Below are 19675 nucleotides of genomic sequence, written 5' to 3' on the forward strand. Positions count from 1 at the left end.
TTTTCCATTTATTTATTAAAATTTATGGAAGTATTTCTAAGATTAATGATATTTTTCTCACCCTTGTTAAACAGTATACCAAACAATTTCATCATGATTCAGAATTCTCATTACATTGGGCTTTGGTATAATAATGGTATCTTCAAAGGTTGCTTAAGTATATTTAAAACAGCTTCTGTTTTCTGAGGGCCTTCTCAATGCCAGGCCTGAGTGCGGTACTTACCAGATGTTATCTCGTATAGTCCATGCAACACCGATGCGAGGTGTTATTTCTCTTATTCAACATGTGAGCTGGTACTCAGGTTAATAACTCACTCAAAGTCTTATAGCCCTTAAGTCAGGAGAAAGAGTCAAACTCTAGTTTTTCAGGTTCTAAAGTTCAGATACTTTAGAGTACACTATAATGTGCCCCTAAACTAAATAGCCTCTAACTGCTGAGTTCATGCAGGTCTAGCCCTACTTTCTGAAGATGCCAGCTGTCGTTTCTCAAGACTGTCAGGAGTCCCTGTTTCTAGTAGCTTTACTATTCTATTTACCACAAGCTGGAAAACCATTCTGCCAAGTTAATCAGAATGATCTGTTAAAGAAGAGTTGTAGGTCACTAAGAGGCTCTCGGGTGAGACAAGCTCACAAGTCTAAGTACACATTTTGTGACATCTATTTCAGTTGCAGAGCATCAGTTTGGGAAAGGGATTCATTTCTTCATTCTGCTCTCTCAAATAAACTACCATAAACTTTATCATTGAGCCTCCCTATCTTTTCACAGTATTATTAGCAATGAGAGGTGCATAACTCAAAACAGCCTGAAGAACAAGGCTGAAGGACGATGTCATGTTAATATCACAGGGTCAGAAGGAACTGGTTAAGGGCTCTTATTCTAGACTCCCCTCCCGTGGGCCAAAATCCTCATGCTTAGGAGTTTGACCACAGGAGCTGAAATACCTACATGTTTTGGAGCTCGTATTTATTATAGATGGAAATAAATTAGTGGTTCTAACTAGGGGTGAATTTGTCCCCTCGGAAACATTTGGCAATGCCTGAAGACATTTCTGGTTATCACAATTGGGGGTAGGGGAGGTCACCATTGGTATTTGGTGGGTAGAGGTCAGGGATGTGGCTAAACATCCTACATTGCACAGGACAGCCTCCACAGAAAAACTTATACAGCCCAAATGCCAATAGTGCTGAGGGTGAAAAACCCTGGATAAAATGGAGCTTAGGCTATGAAAAGGATTTGGCCAAGGAAACTGAGCTTACCACTAAGAAAACTGAGCATGCTGAAACCAAATGCAATGGGATGGATCTTCCCAGAGACAAGAAAAGGCCTGGTAGCTGTTTCCCCTGGTAATCTCGACAGTTCTAGAACAGGAGGACAGAGGGAGAGGAGATACTTTGAGTCTGGGTCATTCTCACTCAGAATGGTCCTTTGAGGATGGGCTAATTTTGTTAAGGTAGTTCTCTACAACTAGCAATGCTTAGACACTTCCCAAAGGTAGGGAATCAAAACTCTGCAAGGGCATGTGCTTCTCTGCAGGAAGCTGCTACCAGGACTCGCCATTCCAAATCCCAGGCCACACCAGTCCTACCTGGCAGGAGCGTTCTTATTCATAAACAGCTCAATGGCACGCTCATCCTCAGGGTCCACAACTACCTCTGCATGGTGGCCTGCCCCTGTCATTGTGGCAGCCTTCTCCAGGGTGGGCCACTCCTCATCCTCATCATCTGATCCATCCTGTGGCACCCCTGGACCTGGAAGAGGGGAGATGAAGTAGATGAACAAGGTAAGCAGTGGGTGAGGGATTTAGACATCAATTTAACTTTAATCATCACGTAGAGTATAGGCTTCATGTGTGCTTGTAATAGATACAGATATGTACAGTAGAACAGATGATGCACACACTATCTTCCTATCCCCAGGGGCTTACAATCTTGTTTGAGAAACAAAATGTACACATATGAACCAATGAGATAGTGATGCCAATAAATAACAGATAAGACACTATATTCAGTCATGTAGTTGGAACTATTCTAAACACTGTACGTAACTCTCAAAACCCCAAGAAGTATTATCAAACCCAGTTTCAGATAGAGACATTGAAGCACATAAAAGTTAAGTAATTTGCCTAAGGCAGGCAGTCTGGGTCTAGATTGTGCATTTTTCACCTCTATTCTACACACATGGTAGGGCTTGATTATATGCCATATGAATGATAGAGGGCAGTTAGGCTCTGGATAGGGAGCATGGGAGCAGCCGGAGCATGTTTTAAATCTGGGTGATAACATTGGCAAGAGGGCTTGCCAGTGCTAGGCAGTAGCAAGAAACAAGGTAAAATGAAGCCAGACTGTGGAGGGCCTTGAGGCCAGGCTGTAGAATTCAGCTTTCGATGGACCAACTCATTTGAATAACTGATTACTGGGAGGCAACAGCTGACTGGGCATCTGGTTAAGGATGTAATACTCCAATCAAGGAGATAAAATGCTGCATATGAATGTCATAAAGAAGGAGTGTGTGGTAAAAGTTAAATTGGGGGAGGGGAGTTGTCTCCACATGCAAACAATTCCCAAATATCTGTACTTATAGGTAGAACTCCCTTGCTCCAGATCCTAATTTCAGCTGCCGCCCATAAAGCCGTTCTTGGAAGACCTACATGCACTTTGAACTTCACCAATAACCAACAAAACTCACTCTTTTCCTCCTAGGTCTACACTACTCACTGTGTTCCACATCTGAGTATATGGCACCACCATCACCCAGTGCCAAGCCAGAACCTGGGAGGCAGGCCTGCTTCATCCCTTACCCTCACCCCAAACATCCAATCAATTATCAAGTTCTATTCAGTTCTACCCCATAGAATCTCTCTCAAATCCTTCACAGCCCTGAAGGATGTGATCAGCATCACCTCTTGCCTGGATTAACTCAATAATCCCCTCCCTAATTGGTCTCCATAGTCTCCAACAGTTTTCCACTGTCTTTATGATGGCTTTAAATCCTAGGCACAGCCTCCAAGTCTTTCACAGATGTGGCTCCTACCCACCTCAGTATCATTAATTAATCCATTCATTCAGCAAAGTTTGAGTGCCTACTATATGTGAGACATTGTCCTGGGTTCTGGAACAGGAAAAACAAATCTTTGCCCTTAAAGAACTTACATACTAGTGGGAAAGACAAACAATAAATATACATTTAGTTAAAAGACAAATGTATGAAAAAAACAGGGCAGAGAAGTTGGGTGCGTGGAGATGGGTGGGGATGTTGCAATTTTTAATGGAGTGGTCAAGGCAGGCCTAAGGTGACAAACTGAGGGAGTAAGCCTACAGGTATATGAGGACAGAAGAAGCAACCAGGGTAAAGACCTTAACTTGCCATGTTGAAGAACAATAAAGCCAATATGGCTGGAGTGAAGAGGGCAAAGGGGTAAAGTAGAAGAGGTCAGAATGACCATGCGAGCAAATCATATATGGCTTTGCAGACCACTGTAATAATCTAGCTGTTGGGAGTGGACTGTGGGGGGCATGGGATATTAATGAGGAGCCTACTGTAACAGGATGGTATGCCAAGGTGGTGAGAAGTGGTCTGTTTCTGGATATATTTTGTAGGTAATGTCAACAGGATTTCCTAACAGATCAGATGTGGAGTGAAAAAGAGAGGAGTCCAAGGTTTCAGTCTTAAGCAAATGGAAGATTATCATACTATTAACTGAAATGAGAAGATGTGGGAGGTGCAGGTTTGGCAAGGTCTATTTTGGAATATTAAATTTGAGATTTCTATTAGACTTCAAACTAGAGATTCCAAATAGGCAGCTGAAATATAAGATTCTGTGTTTCATGGAACAAATCACAGCTAGCATATAAAGTTGGGAGCCGTCACCAAATAGATGGTATTTAAACCATGAAACTGATGAGAGCACCAGAGAAGTGAGTGAAGAGTAGAGGTAGAAAGGCTTGTGGCACTTCAATAAGATGGGGACAAGAGGAACCAGCAAAGGATACTGAGAGGTAAGAAAATAATGTAAGGTCTTAGAAGCCAAGTAGAGATAGTGGAGCCAGGAAGCCAATGTATAATTGTGTCAGGACAAACTAAAGATGAGACCTGAAAAATGGATTAAGCAACTCGGAGGTCAACACTTCCTCCTTGATAAGAAAATGTAGATCATCTTTTACTTATTCTCCCTCTTTAGCCCTTAAACAATATTGTTCTTTATGCTCAGAGCACTCTCCACTCTTTTTTTAGGTCTTAGCACAAAGGTCATGCAATCTGGGCAGCCTGACCCCTCAAGACCAATGCTGTTATCATGGAATGTATTACTTTAATTGTCTATTTGATTGTCTCTCTCCTGGGCTAGACTGTAAGATCCTGAAGAGGGGCACACGTCTATCGTACTAATTCTTTACCCAAACTATCTAAACTCCTAGCATAGTGCGAAGCACGTAGTAGGTATTCCCTAAGTATTTATAGAACAAATGGATAAATACTAGAACTTGGTGCGAGCAATCACTTCTGTTGGACTAATTTCGGGGATACCTAGAAAAGAGGGTCTAAAACTAGCAGTGGGCATAGAGGGCGCTGACCATCCTAAATCCGCTCCAGGGCTGGGTCTCCCATTCCATTATTTTTTTTGCAAGGGTGTACTATGGACCTCCCCCCTGTTTTATTCTAAGCTATACCCCTGCTCGACATCTGCCCACCCCCACCTAACCCCTCTTCCTCGCACCTACCCCTCACCACTCACCCAGCCGTGTGATGCGCTCCCGCTGCGCCGCGGGCCTGCCCCCAGTCCCATGCTCGGCCTCGAGCTCCTCCTGCTGCTGCCGCGCTTGCTGCAAGATCCGTCGGGTCAGCCGGGGCCCCACATACTCTTCCTCCTCTTCTCCGGTTCCGCGACCCCGCCGCTTTTCCCGGGCACCTGCCCGCACCGCGTCCCCAGCCAGAATCTGTTCGGCCAGGGGTGCGTGTTTTTCCTGACCTCCGGCCCCACGGGCCGCCTTGAATTTGGGCATTTTTCTCGAAAAAGTGGCTGAAAAGTTTCACACGTGGAGACGGACGAAAAAGTCTGGAGTGCGCTTGCGCAGTGAACGCCCAGCTCCCAAGAGGCCACGCGGAGATCAGAGCGCCCCTACCGTTCGGAGGCCAAGAGTGCCAGCAACACCGCCCTACCTGCTAACAATTTACGGGGCCTGGAGCTAGACTCGCAAATAATTATTGCATTTAACATTGGCTTCTGTAAACTTTGCGGATCTAGACCCAGGTGCTGCAAGCCTAGGGGGCTGCAGTCGGGCAGTGATGCCACTCGTGGCGTCACCGAGGCCCGGAAATACACTCCTGTTCTCGTGGATCGTTGGCTCGGCGCTCTGTTTTGACGTAATTTCCGGAGGGCCTCCCTCCACCGACGCTTACATTAGGGGGCTTCACTTAGAGTGGGCGGTCAAAGAAGTCTGCGCTTTAACTGTTTGGTCCTGCCGCCCGCCTGGCTCTACACCATGGGAGTGACTTGGTAGGACTGCAAGGGGTTCATTCTATGGGACGGGACTCGGGGTCGTGAAGGGCCCTCGGAGCTTGGAGTGTAGTACCTGGGAGGAGGATCGGGACCAGGGTCAGCCATACCCCAGGAGCTGAGCAAGATGTCCTCGGACTGAGTGGGTAAGGGAGACACCGTGAGGGCTGCGGAATCTCCAAGCCTCGTTCCTCGGAGATGGCTGCTCTCTTGGTTTTTTTCCCAGGAACCTCGCAATGTTTGGATACCTCCTTCCCATTTTTTTGGTACAGCTTCCTACCTGTGAGGCCATAGTACTGTCCGGGGTAGAACGTTAGGGCCGGAAATAAGATGTGCAGATTAGGACCCATCTGCAGGCAGGGCTGTGGGGCGGGAGCGGGGGGTGATAGGGGTTAGGCAACCAAAAGATAGTATCTTTTTTTAGGTGTTTGTTTGTTTGTTTGTTTTTTACCTGCTCCTCCCTACAGCCATTAAGTGCAGTTAGACCAGCCTGTGTCTGGTTCTAGTTTGGCCATTTTAAGAGCTTGAGTCTAGAGGGGAGGGGAGGAAAGAAGCTTTTGGGAATTAGGAGACTGGGTTCCAGGCACATCACCTCTTCAGGACCTGTTCTTACTACGTGTAATTACATGGTTGGTTTAGTTTCCATGGACTTTTTATCTCTTATAAGTCAGGGTGGCAGGGAAAGGTATGGGCCTAATGCTCTTGGAGGTATTAGTTCCAAAATGCTATATTTCAGGGCCTTTTATATATGTTGGTAAGTGTGAGCATTTCCAATCAGAGAGGGCTGGAGGCCAGGATATCTGAAGTCGGTGGCTGTAGACTACTCATATAAGAAACGGTAGGAACTCCTGGCAGCCCAGGTTCTTGCACGTTTGTCAGTGATTACACCTTTGTTTCCTACAGTTGACATCATGAGCCTCCTCTGAGTCATCTAGTATAAGGGAGATGAGCGAAGGATGGAAATGAGAAGTTTTCAGCTCAGGCTTGGAACCTTGGAAGCCCCATTTGTTCAGTAGAGAAAGCAGACAGAAGGAAAGGGCTCTCTGTTGGGGACCCCTGTCAACTTTTTCAGACTCCTAGGACTTCTCACCCCAGTAACATTAGTTTAGGGATTCTCTTATATTTCAAAATAAGGCATATCATCGTTCTTTATCAGTGCTTTTTCTGATGGAGAGTAGCGACAGTTTTTAGCAACAGTAGGACTCTGTAGCTTCCTTTAGTTGATCATAAAGTAATGCAGTATTTCCCAAAATTAAGTCGTATGACTGTCTTTATGATTTTTGTATAGCTAAGTATCACCTGTACTATTATTTATTAATGTTTTCAATCTATTCCTTTTCCTTAAAAGCTACATCCCTAGGAAAGCAGTCTAGTATAGTGGTTAAGAACGCAGACATGGAGTCAGCTTCCCTGGCTTTGAATCTTGGTCACACCACTCCAAGCTGTGTGACTTTGTGCAAGTTAGTCAACTCCTCTATACTCTAGTTTCCTCATTTTTAACAAGGAGATAAATAATAGCACATATTCTAAGGCAATTGTGAGGATTCTATGTTAGAACGCAGACATGGAGTCAGCTTCCCTGGCTTTGAATCTTGGTCACACCACACTACAAGCTGTGTGACTTTGTGCAAGTTAGTCAACTCCTCTATACTCTAGTTTCCTCATTTTAACAAGGAGATAAATAATAGCACATATTCTAAGGCCATTGTGAGGATTCAGTGTTTAATTCATCTCAAGGCCTATGGGCACTGTCCAGCACACAGTTGAGGCTTAGTGATTGTTACCGAACACTTTAAAGGGGAAGCCAGTGTCACTCACTATAGAAGGAAATCTGGGAAATAACATTTTTTGTTTCATTGTCTTGATTAAATTCTTGTACATGTTTTTGCTTCCCCCTCCCAACAGTTACAAACTTGAGGCTTTCTCTTAGATCCTAGGGCTGTCAAAGTAGAACTTTTTGCATTGATGGAAATGTTCTATATCAGCACTATCTAATACACTAGCTCCCAACCGTAATGGCTGTTGAGCCTTCAAAATGTGGGTAGGGCGGCTGAAGAGTTGAAATTTTAATTTAGTTTGTTTTATTAGTTTAAATGTAAATGGCTACATATGGCTTGTGGATGTTATACTGGACAGCGCATGTTCAGAGTGATAGAGTTGGGAAGGACATACTAATCCCAAGTTGAGGCTTTCTCCTTGACATAGTCAGAACTAAAAGAATTGCAAAGGTAATCCTTTCTTATTATATGACTCAGTATTATCAAATGCTCAGTCCATTTGCCACCTAAAATCTCTTGAATGTTGGCACGCATGCCATGCTCAGGAAATTCTGGCGTAATAGATAGGAAGTTCACTGCACTGGTGTTAGGGTCCTGAGATCTGTGCTCTGGTTTCTAGAGGAGCTCTCAGGCACTATGGGTCTCTATTTTCTCATCTTTAAAATGACAAGATCAGTGTAGATGGTCTCTAAGGTAATTCCTGGTCCTGATGAGTCGTGATTCTGTGGGTGATCGAGTGGCTCAGCGAGTGCATGTGTGTCTCTGGATACTGATGATTTGGTCATCTCCCTTCCAGTGTGTCCCAGATGCCTGTGGCTGAGGGTAAGAGTGTCCAGCAGACCGTGGAGCTCCTCACCCGGAAATTGGAGATGCTTGGGGCAGAGAAGCAAGGAACATTTTGTGTGGACTGTGAGACCTACCACACAGCTGCCTCTACCCTTGGCAGCCAAGGTCAGTGACTGGGTCTGCAAGATGGCTGGAACCTGGCTTGGAGTTATAGAAATTTATGTTCATTGAAATCTTTCTGCTCTTCTGCTAAGGGTGGTATTCTTGAACATGTGGCAGATGTGTTTCTGAATTTATTAATTCTTGGTCTTTTATCTCTTAGACTGGGCCTATATTTTGATCTTTTTGCACTTTGCATTTTTAAAGCAGTGTTTCTCAGAGGGTTAGTCACTGACTAACTGCATCAAAATCATGTTTACCTGTTAAAGGTGCAGTTTCCTGGCCTTCTTTACCAACTGACTACATTTTAACAAGCTTTCCAGACTCTCTTTATACACTCTGAAGTTTGAGAAAGATTCCTTTTAGGCTCAGCAGTCTTTGTATAGGATTCTAATAGAGTTTTAGAGTTTTTAGAGCTTTCTGCAGAAAGGCTTCGTGTTTCGCACACCTAGACAGTGGCCTTAGCTACCTCTTTAGCATAACTTCGACCAATGAATCAACTTTTGTTTTAAATATTTTAAGAGGTGAGATAAGCTGTGGATAGTGGTGGCAGTGGTAAGGAGGCAAAGAAGCTCTTTGAATAAGAGTTAGGAACCTGGATTCTCTTAGTTTTGGTTCTGCAGTAACTTGACCTTGACCTTGGACGGTTCTGCAGTAACTTGACCTTGGACGATTTCATAGCACAGTGATTGTGAATCTAGATATGGAACCTGATTACTGAGTCCTGGCTCTGCCACATACTAACTGCAACTTTAGGTAAGTTTTACAACCTGTGACTGTTTCTATGCCTGTCATTTGCTTATTTCCCACAGATCCATTCCTTGAACCTCCCCTGTAGACTACATTTGCCAGGCCCCTTTTCATTACCTTTTGGCCAGTGAGAGGCATTGGGGAAGATTAGAGGACAGGAGAAAGGGAGACTGCAGTATCTCTCTGCCTCTGCTTTGGACAGCGTCTCTGGCTGTGTCTCCTCCTTAGTTCTAGCTCCATCTAGACAGCCTTAATTCCTGGCTCTAATAACAGCATTTCTTCTCTTTTTCCTTCCAGCCTTAGGGATGGTAGTGTCTCCCTGTGTTGCCAGCCTTATTCTATTTCATTTTTTAGTTTTTCTACTGCCGTATTTTGTTCCCTGTATTAAATCTCCTCTAATGAAACTATCTGGTAAAGGGCTCTGTTTTTTACTTTTCCCAGTATAGTTCTCTCGTCTATAAAATGAAGATAATCGTAGTGCTTAACCTTCTAGTGTTGTTGTGCCAATTAAATAAGTTAATACACTCAGAGTACTTAGAACTAAGATTGTCATATAATAAACCTCTAATAAATGGTAGCTAAGAGCTGTACTGAGTTTATCATCTGTAAAATTTCATTGTTACCATTTGTTTTGCTTTCAGTAGGAAGAATATAAGAATCAAAAGCGGTAAGTTATGAAAGAAAGCATTTGGAAAACAAAACATTTGTTTATAGATATATATACTACTTTTATGAAACTACCTAGTGTGGGCTCTGTTTTTCTGATCAGACCTTTATTTTCAACGAGTTACAGTCTAGTTGAGACAACACATTCGTGGTAGGCAATGGGGTAGAATGGAAAGCAATAAACTTGAGGTCAGAAGGCTTGGATTTAGAGTTCTAGCTCTGATGCTTTTTGACTCTGTGCCTTTAGATCAGCAATTCTCAATGCTGACCAGCATTAGCATCACCTGGAGGGCTTGTTAACACAGATCACGTGTCCCTACTCTCTGACTTTTTGACTCAGTAGGTCTGGGGTGGGGCAGATAATTTGCATTTCTAACATGTTCTCAGGTGATGGTGGTCTGAGACCCCTTAGCTAGCTTCATTTTCCTCATTTCTGCAAGGGAGCCATTTGGTTCTGCTTGCTTCACACGTTTGTGCAGATAAGAAACTACTTTGTTGTGATTAAAAATATAAACAACTGGAAGTGCTTTCTTTATTAAGAAATAAAATCTTAGTTGACTTTCAAAATATTTTCAAGATAGAACACCTGCAGACTCATATGAATTAAGTATGTAATTATAGTGAGTTTAAACAAGAACGGAAGGACAGATGAGATTTAGATATCTTTTTTTTTGTTTTGAAGGTTGAACTGTTTGAACTGGATTTATCAGGAGGTGAAAGGTATGAACTGGCAGCAAGCAGTCAGGAGGGATGTGGGGAGAGGTTTGTGTAGAGCTTGTTGTGTTCAGGAGGTGGCAGCAGAGTGGAGGCCTGTATAGAGGTCACAATGCCCCCTGTTCCCCTACCCGCTGTTTCTCTCTCTTCCTTTGCTACACTCATCCCTGCTTAGAATGTCTTCTTTCTTTCTCTGTATGGCTGAATCCTACCCTCTCTTTATATCCTAATTCAAGTCCTTTTTTTCCCATGAGTTTTTCTGCTGACTGTTGCTCACTTTGATTTCTTCCTACCCTGAAGTCTTTCCTTCCTTCCAAAAGACTACAGATCTGTCCCAGGTAAGCACTTTGGTTTTATTGTCTTTTTAAAGTTTTTTGTCTATTTCTAGTGAAAATTTTAGGTTCTCGAGGCCAGGGGCTAAGTCCTCTACTTGGATGCCTGTGCTTGTAAACCGTAGCACAGTGTTGGGAGATAGTTTAACTACATAATAAATATTTGGGATTGCGCCAGTCTATCTATTAACTCTTGTAGTATACGAGAGAGGAGTCTTGCTTTCTATCTTTTACCTTCTTCCATTTTCCACTTAACCAAATGTGTATAGTGTTCCTTCCTTCTTACAGAAAATCTATAATAATCAGTGAGAAAACTCATTTCTCAGAGGCTAGAAGGGATGATTTGGGGCTTGAAACCAGATCTTGTGATTCCAGATTCTGTGTTCTTTCTGCTATAGTGTACTGCTAGCTTCTCAAGTCGGCTGATGTCTTAAAATTGTCCAAGGGTTCACCATTATCTTCAGGATGAAGTCCAGACTTCTTGAGGCATAGAAGACAAGACTTAGCCCAGCTTGGTTCTGGCCTGCCTTCCCAGCCTCATACTCAGAAACTCCACTTTGTTTCATCCGTGGGGCCCCTTCCTGTATCTCCAAGAGTGGGGAAGCCAAGGAAGGTCGGGATGGATAGAAGAGAGTGTCTGCTTCATTTGGCATACTGTAATGCTGTTGCTTTTATTTTTCTTATTATGTAATATATGATTACATAAAAGACTATACGTAAGGTCCTGTGAGTTACTAATCACCATCATTAAATATCTATCTGTGAGCCCATCACCCAACTTAAGAATTCAACTGTTGTCAATGCTAGTAAAGTTCCCTGTGTGCCCCTCACCTTTTTCTGTGGAGCGAGTGGGTTTTACCACATGCTGCCTTGCCTGCTGTTCTCTAGTAAAGGCTGTTGGTAAGGGGTGTCTCCCCGCCACACTCCAGATTGCTGAGGTAATGCCAGATTGCCATCTGGCCTTGTTCTCTGCATTTGACTCTATTCTGGAGTTTGCCGATGAAGGTTTTGATGCTGAGTAGGATCTCCATCCCTGCAGGTCAGACCGGGAAGCTGATGTATGTGATGCACAACTCAGAGTACCCTTTGAGCTGCTTCGCCCTCTTTGAGAATGGCCCTTGCCTCATTGCTGACACCAACTTTGATGTGCTCATGGTAAAACTCAAGGGCTTCTTCCAGAGTGCTAAGGCCAGCAAGATTGAGACCCGGGGCACCCGTTACCAGTACTGTGACTTCCTAGTGAAGGTGGGCACAGTCACAATGGGGCCCAGTGCCCGAGGCATCTCCGTAGAGGTAAGACCTTGGTGAAGTAGGAGCAGGAAGCGCTGAAGGGGCTGCTCAGCAAAGGGCTCTGCAGATTTCCACATCCTTCTGAATGCAAAATTTATGCCTCCCTAATTCCTGCCTCCAGAATATCTTTCCCCACTCTCCCTGCACCTTTTACCCTTTCTTTCATCATTCGGGAACTCTAGCCCAGGATGGGAATGGGAAGCTGGGTTCACAGCAGGTAGAAAGCTTAGGAAGGCTGGCTTGCTAGGGAAGGGAAAAGACAGTCAAAGGAGACGGGCGAATTATGATGTGGAGAGACCAGTCACCTATCACAGGAAGGACTGAAGCAGACCAGGGCAACTTTTGGGAAGTGGGTCCTGAATTGTGTCCACACACCTCTCCTTAGTATGCTTTAAGAAAGGTCTCAAAAGTTGTGTAGCTGCCTTCCTTTTGCCATGCTGTCCACTTTCATGGTGGAAAGGGGTGCATGTGATGACTTCATCCTTGAGGTATATGTTGAAAATGGCAAAGAGGGAGGAGTGTGGCATTAGCTGGCTTTGGGACCAGTGAGAGTCCACAATCTACCATGCTCCCAGCACTGTGTGAGGTAAAAAAAAAAAAAAAAAGTAAGCCTGCTTTTTGCAAATTTATGATTTAGTGAGAGAGCAAGACCGAAACACATGAACTGTTTTTGAAGTTAGTCTGTAAGAAATGCCATGAAAGAGGCACAGATTGGTCTGGGAATTCAGACCAATGAGAGCACTGCTGACTTGGGAGATTGTGACACGTCCTGTAGGAGTAGCATTTAAGGAGGGACTTCAGGTGTAGAAACATGGGGATAGGTAAGTCCCAAAAAGAATCCCTGATGGAGAGAAGGGCATTAGTGATATTTTCTGTTATGAAACTCCAAGGATCTTGAGGGCCAAGATTTTCTGACCCTTTTCAGCTTGTGACACACCTTGCATTTGTTGAGACCTATCGGGAACATACTGTTTATTCACCACATTTCCCACTTGTACTAATACACCCCAGCTGTGTATTTACATGTTTCTCCTTATGGTTACCAATATTTTCCCCCTGCCATCTTTCCAGTGACAAATTAGGAATGAGAAAGCTGAAGATGTTTATCCTTTGGCCCTAGCCACGCTGGTGAGGAAATTATTTCTTAGGGTCCAAGACTAGGCTGGATTTACCTTGGGAGTAATGTTTGGTCTTGAAGAGACTTATGAGCATATGTGTCTACTTTGCTCTCTATGAATCCCCCAACACACTTTTTTTTGCTCTTCATTTTGTCTCTCAGGATTTTCCTGAGCTCTCCTTGAATCTTCACCTACCATAGCAGGGACTGTACAGTTCTGAGATAATCCAGAGGTTCCTATATCTGCCTCTGGGTTTTGTGGGCAGGGCTGGGGATTGATAACTTTAAAATGAGAATGTCAAAGAAGCCTAAAGGGAATAAATGCTGGTATGTGGAATCCTTGGCATTTGAATTAAATATTTCCTGCCCAGCAACAGTGCTAGGAGGTGCGTGTCTTTGGCTCAGAGATGGGGAAGATGGGAGCATGGGGCAAGAGGTGCAAAGGAAGCAGAAGCCCTCATCTTCGCCTGAACTCACCCTCATTCTGTGTTTCTTTGATCCCCAGGTGGAGTATGGCCCCTGTGTGGTAGCTAGTGACTGCTGGAGCCTGCTGCTCGAGTTCCTACAGAGTTTTCTAGGCAGCCATACACCAGGGGCTCCTGCAGTGTTCGGCAACAGACACGACGCAGTCTATGGCCCAGCAGATACCATGGTCCAGTACATGGAACTCTTCAACAAGATTCGCAAGCAGCAGCAGGTGCCAGTGGCTGGGATTCGTTAGTGACAAGCAGCTGTCTGGCTGAGCTCTGTCACCAGGGGACTCCACAGGAGGAGCAGGTGCTGCACCCTCAGGCCTCTGGGCCCCAGAAACCCAGGGCAGACATGGAGGCCTCTCTCCCTCTCCTGTTCTCAGCTGTGACTTTCATTCTGGGGCTCTGGACTCCTCTTCCCTGACCCTCACATAAAGCCCCCTGACAGCTGTCTCACCCCACGCCTTACTGGACTTGGCCTGTCCTCAAGAACGGTAATTACAAAGAGTGGAGAAGTTTGGAGCTTTCCTGCTTTAGGGAAAAAGGTAGGACAGGGGTGTCCCTGCCTAGTGTTGGTGGGGAGAGTTGTCTATATCTCCAGTTATTGAAGATTTGGCCTAGGCCCACAGTGGGTAGGCTGCATTTTGTGTTTGGGCTATGCTATAATAAAAGCCTCTTCCTCTCCTCAAAGGATGCGCTGGGCCCTTTCTGGAGAAGGAGTAGGAGGCAAAACTTGTTTGAAGGCTGTCATTTGCTGACCTGTTTGCTGAAGTGAATTGCGAGTTGACTTTTCTAGGGTGTTGCCTGAATCTTTAGAAGTCTCTCTACCTCTGACATTTTCCTCTTCTGCTGTGAATTATGTTAAGCCACAGACTAAGCTGCTGTAACAAATAGTACCTAAAGTACAGTAGCTCTTAGAAGTTTAATTTTCTCTCTTCTAGGAGTGCAGAGGTAGTCAGATGGTCCAGAGCAGATTTAAATTACATGGTCATCAGGAACTCAGTTTCCTTTTATCTTGTTTAGTCCGCTGCCCCCCTATTCCCCTGTTGTCCTTGCCTGCAAGGTCAAATCATACTCATTAGCTCCATGTATACTTTCTACTGGAGAAAGAGAGAATAATGCATATATTTTTTTAAAGGATATTACCTGGAGTTGCTGAAACCTCTGTGGCCACACTTTGTTGAAAGGTACACTGGGATATAGAGCCTCTTATTTGGGTAGTTATGTGCCCAAACTCAAGGGGTTTTGTGACTAAAAGATGGAGAAAATGAATGCAGGGGCCCAGTTCGCGGCCTCTGCTACATGGAGCTCAGTGGATGTGCCCAGGAATGCTCTTAGCTGTTACTTTGCAGTTAGTACCCCCTGTAACTAATCCATTTGTTTATGAATTGGTTTGGGATAGGGCTGACGCCAGAGCCACTTTCAGTTTAGCTGAATTAGTCACACTAGGAAGCCAGTTTCTCACCCCTTGCTTAAGTCTCAACAAGGCCTCCAATTCTCATGCGCCTGGAGCTTAGCGTTAGAACAGTTGACTTGATACTTGCTTCATGAGTTCTTTCTCTTCATCTCATTGGGGCCCCCATGCTGCTCATCTGACTGATATGGACTGCCTGCCTACCTCTCTCCTGCTTCAGAAATGTTCAGTCAGGCTAACACTGAGATACACAGTCAGAGATGGTCTTAGGAAATGCATTAATGTACCTACTGCTGTGTTGTCCTCAAGGTTACTGTTTCTCATTGAAGGAACCTAAAGAGAAGTAGTTTTTGGACCTAAGGGCTCAAACTAAAGCCTCTGCAACAAGAATCAGGTAGTGGCTATGTTTCCCTTTTAGCTTTGGCTAGCAGGAAGCTCAGTTCAACTTTTTAACTGCAAGACCTGTCATCTGCATTTTTTTGTCTCACATCCCCCTGGGTTTTTTTGCTTATTTCTTTGTTTTGTCTTTACTTTTTTAAAAATTGAAGTATGTTTTAGGTATCATTTACACACAATAAAATGCACAGATCTTATGTTTTGGGCCTTCTGATTTATATTTGCTCTTGTCTGATTTATCTATTTGTATTTTTTATGCAGCTGCCTGCAATCTTTTGTGAGATGAGACAGCATTTTGGACATGTGTTCCTAATAATATATAGAAAATTGAGTGCGGTAAATATGACTCTCGACTCATTAATGCATAAGGAGGGATTCTGTTCTCTAAAACCTAAAAAGTGATATAAACTCCCAAACTATACTTTGTTTTTAAACACAGTTTTGGCTCCTACATATCCAGTGTTCCTCACTTTTGTTCTTTTCTCTTATTTTGAGCACACATTTGACCAGATTTAAGTCCAGCGAACACCAGATCAAGCTTTAAGAACTGCCACTTTGAGTACTTTTATCCACCTTTGTCCTTTTTATCAGTTAAAGTTTATCACTGAAAAAGGCGGGTAATGCAGTACATTTTAACCAATATGCCTCCACTTGCAAAGTTGCCAAAACTGAATTGGTAACTACTGGGAAGGGCCCAAATGTCATCCAGCTTTTGTATGCAAGTCTGAATGGGACTTTCAGAAGTAATTTAGGATTGTCAGTGTTTACATTTTTGAAAGTTCAGGTTGAATGAAAGTTGAGGAACAAATGTATAAATTTAAGGGAAAAAGGCATGGTTATCCTCATTTTATAAATGAAGAAACTTAAACTTGGCTGGCTGGTAAATGGAAATGCCATATTTTGGGATTCAAATCTCATGTTCTTCCTTCTACACTAGGCTGTCTTCTGACCCAGCTTCTTTTGTTCCAAATGTGTTACCCTTTTCCCTATCTGTAGCTAGGGAAAAAGCAAAAACTGGGAAATTTCTAGGACCCTGCTAACGAGTCACCTTGCTGGGTAACTTTGCCAGAGCCACATAGAAATCTGCCAGCCTTGCCTGTCAGGGCAGCTTTAGGGCTCACCTAGTTTTCCTTCACTATAAGATGGGGAGGCGGTGGCTTCCAGAGAGGTCATGCTGAGAGGTGAGGCTGGAGTTAGGGACCAGACTTCAGACTCAGAACTCCTGGCTATCTGCGTGTGTCTTTTGGACCTCTGTGTGGTGTCGGGTGATTTCAGGTGGAATATGGAAACTTTTTTATATTAATACTTATGTCTTATTCTAATGTATATCAGAGAAAAATCTAACTAGTTCTTTATTCCTTGGGATGAGGGTAAGTTTTTTTAAAAAGAATACATTTAAAGGGAACTATTAAGTTTAGTACAGGTTATACCTACGAATGGCAAAATGGCAAAGTGGAGGCAGAAGGCAAATGCTGGGATTTGTACTCTGCTTTGTGTCTAGTCCATTTCTTGTATTCATTGATGGTTTCTGCTCTGGCTCTGCTTTCCTCTTGTCTCCTGTGATGTTCTGATTTTCTGTCCTCTGTTCTCTGATCTTGAGTGCCAGGTAGTCACATTTTCCCCACCATCTATTGTGTCACTGCTCTACTAAAGGAAATACCTAGAAACTGATTACTCCTTCCCACTACTGGATCTACCCCAACCCAGTGTGTCCAGTATTCACTGCTGAGGTTTCAGGATGAGGTAGTGAAATTTTTCTCTCCAAATCCTGCAGGGTAAGAGGAGCAGTTAGAAATTCCCACTGAAACATGTCCTCCAGTTGTCAAAAGTTGAAACTCTTAAAATACAATACAGGAAGGGCTATAGGCTGAACCTTTTGAGGACATTCATAGATCTAGAGGCAGGCAGGACTGATATATATATGGCTTTGTCTCCAAGCCCATACTATAACTCGCAGTATTGCTTTTCCCTCTCCACAGCCTCCCCCTCTGTATTTGCTGTCTGGGTGTCTTGGGCTGTGGGCCTCAGTCACAATTGCCATGTGGAATGACTGAAACCAGTTGCATTACAAGTTGAGCCCTCTCCCAGGGGTTGGTATCTTTGGCCGTTGAGCTGTCATTTCTTAGGGGTGGCCTTTCCCTGAAGGTGAATTTCTGCCATCCTGTAGAGCACTCCAGATTCAGTCTCTTGGGTTACAAGAGACCCTTTAGGTTTGATCATCATTCAGTATTCACATCTTTACACTGTCCCTTTTTGATGTCATACAGCCTTGACTTGGCCTCATCTAGAGAAATCCTTTCCTCTGTATTTCATCTCTTTTCTCATTAACTCTGAGACAAAAAGCAAAACATACTTGCCCTTTCCCTTCCAGATTGTGGAGACTATTGTGCTTAATGAAGAAATTTATCATTAGTTGGTGCTGAAGTATGAGCGAACTATGTCTCTAAAGTTAGGGGTTCTGACGTTACTGCAGATTACTAACCCCTGAAGGGAGCCTCAAGAGGCCTGTATGCCTTGAAACTGGACATGGTTTTGTGTATATGTGCAGTTTTTTGGGAATAGAATTTATAGGGTTCAGTAGAGTATATCAAAGATTTGTGATTCTGTAAAGGGAGGACACTGAAGGAAAACAGCAGGAAGACAAAGATAAAGCAGGGGTGATATATGTCCACTCATCTCATTGTGAGCAAGACCTTTTGGACCCTTTGTCTGGGGTCCTTTCCAGGACATTTCCTCCTTCATTTTGTAGTACTTTAGATGTTTCAGTCAGTTTCTATGAAGCTGGATTGCTTTCCTGCTCATATCTTTCCTATAGGTTCCCCCTTGTCTCTTCATATGTATACATACAGCCTTTTAGAGATGAGTGGGAGTAAATATGTATGAAGCAATCTTTATAGCTTTCTTGGTGGCCCCAGGAGTTACTCTTCTATTATGACACACTCCATGGGATCTGAAAATTATTATTGTAATGGAATTTGGCATAATGAGCATTTTCATTTTTCAGAAGGATGTGATTGATGAGGCAGTGAAATAGTTCCTAGTCTATGATGAAATTGGCAAGTTAAAAAAAATTCTTGGAACTATTAGGGCAAAGATTCCTAATTCTTTTATTATGTTTTATTTCCTAACACATTCCTGCCCTATCAAATGGCATCAACCTGTTTTTAACGTTAGTATGAATTCTACTGAATTTTCTTTGGAGACTTTAAAAAAGAGAATTTAGGGACCATATTTATATGTCCTAGATTGTCCCAAAGGCAGAATTCAGTATTGGAAATCTTCTGTCATGTAGGAAAGGCAAGGCTAGGGATGTAGATGTGACAGGTGTTCCAAGGCAGCCTACTAAAGGAAAGAGAACATGTGTTAGGAGACACAGCTGAGTCTAGCCATTGTACTATCCCTAACTTGTCAGGTAACTTCAATCAAGGTAGCCTTTCTGGGTCTCATCTGTAAAGTGGAAATAATGATACTGACTTGCTATATTTCATCGGCTCCTTGAGGGTATTGGTGTTTGGTAGGATGTTTAAGATGGGAAGTTATGGGGTCATTACTACTTCATGGCAGGTTAAAATTCTCTAGTACAAAGAGTATTATAATAGAGAACGAGCAATGTATGTGGAGAGAGTGTTTAGAGAAAGTATTCATGTATAGGTGTATTTTTTGTAACCAAATTAGTAAGCAGTTGTATGGACCATCTCTTGAGCATAGAAATATATTTTTAATCTCATTCATATTGATGAGATTTTACTCGTTCTGTAACCTAAAGGAAAAGAGATTGGGCTTTAAAAATAAAAAAGGTAGAGTAGAAATGACCATATCTTTTATGTGGAGCATATCCATCCCTGTTTACACTCAGCTCCTAAGCTTATGTCATGGCTGTCTCTAAACTTTTTTTTTTTTTTTTTTTAATGCCATGTATATCATGATTACACTCGTAACCAGTTGTGTCTTTAAAGGAAAGTTTAGTGTTCTTTATTGTAGTTTGCATTCTTCATTGACAAACCACCTAAACTCTTAACTCTAAAGCTACAACAAACCTTTTGTTAGCTATCCTATGTAGTCTTTTCATCTTTGAATTATCAAAAGTAGCCTTCTTATTCTTTCTGCTTCTATCTAGTATGCAGTTCTCAAATGTTTTGGTCTCAGGACTCCTTGATGCTCATAAAAATTATCACGTACCCCAAAGAGCTTTTGTGTGTGTAGATTATATCTATTGATATTTACTTTATTAAAACTTATAATGAAAAAAATGAAAGTATTAATTTATTTAAAGGTAACAGTAAACCCATCACATGTTAACATAAATAAAAT

General features: G+C 43.0%; 2 protein-coding genes across 5 annotated transcripts in view; one reads left to right on the top strand and one right to left on the bottom strand.

The window, feature by feature from the left end:
• Nucleotides 1–5237, bottom strand: part of BYSL (bystin like) — a 9342-nt gene extending 4105 nt beyond the window's left edge. Inside the window, exons 1-2 of the mRNA XM_006926560.3 lie at nt 4731–5237; nt 1587–1749 (exon numbers count right to left, since the gene is read on the bottom strand). Coding sequence (XP_006926622.1) covers nt 1587–1749; nt 4731–4998 — 431 coding nt within the window. The 5' untranslated portion in view covers nt 4999–5237. The remainder of the gene's footprint in view (nt 1–1586; nt 1750–4730) is intronic.
• A 103-nt stretch (nt 5238–5340) lies between these two features.
• On the top strand, nt 5341–15561 carry MED20 (mediator complex subunit 20). 4 transcript variants are annotated; one of them, XM_015600355.2, is made up of 5 exons: nt 8087–8221; nt 9607–9632; nt 10314–10351; nt 11717–11970; nt 13590–15561. In XM_015600355.2, exons 4-5 carry the CDS (start codon nt 11734–11736, stop codon nt 13803–13805), a joined length of 453 nt encoding a protein of 150 aa, XP_015455841.1. In that variant the 5' UTR covers nt 8087–8221; nt 9607–9632; nt 10314–10351; nt 11717–11733; the 3' UTR covers nt 13806–15561. The 4 variants fall into 4 exon arrangements, with proteins under 4 accessions (XP_006926623.1, XP_015455839.1, XP_015455840.1 ...); XM_006926561.3 differs by lacking the exons at nt 9607–9632; nt 10314–10351 and adding an exon at nt 5341–5492 and having other exon boundaries at nt 8067–8221; XM_015600353.2 differs by lacking the exons at nt 9607–9632; nt 10314–10351 and adding an exon at nt 5500–5638 and having other exon boundaries at nt 8067–8221.
• Nucleotides 15562–19675: the final 4114 nt, after the last annotated feature.

Source organism: Pteropus alecto, unplaced genomic scaffold (genome assembly GCF_000325575.1).
Source record: "Pteropus alecto unplaced genomic scaffold, ASM32557v1 scaffold7, whole genome shotgun sequence".
In the NCBI taxonomy this organism is placed as follows: Eukaryota; Metazoa; Chordata; class Mammalia; order Chiroptera; family Pteropodidae; genus Pteropus; species Pteropus alecto.

Excerpts from the sequence above, each read along its gene's own strand:
- MED20 (XM_006926561.3), top strand. Across the intron at positions 8,222-11,716 it reads CTCTACCCTTGGCAGCCAAG|GTCAGACCGGGAAGCTGATG; the intron begins GTCAGTGACTGG and ends CCATCCCTGCAG. Across the intron at positions 11,971-13,589 it reads CCCGAGGCATCTCCGTAGAG|GTGGAGTATGGCCCCTGTGT; the intron begins GTAAGACCTTGG and ends TTTGATCCCCAG.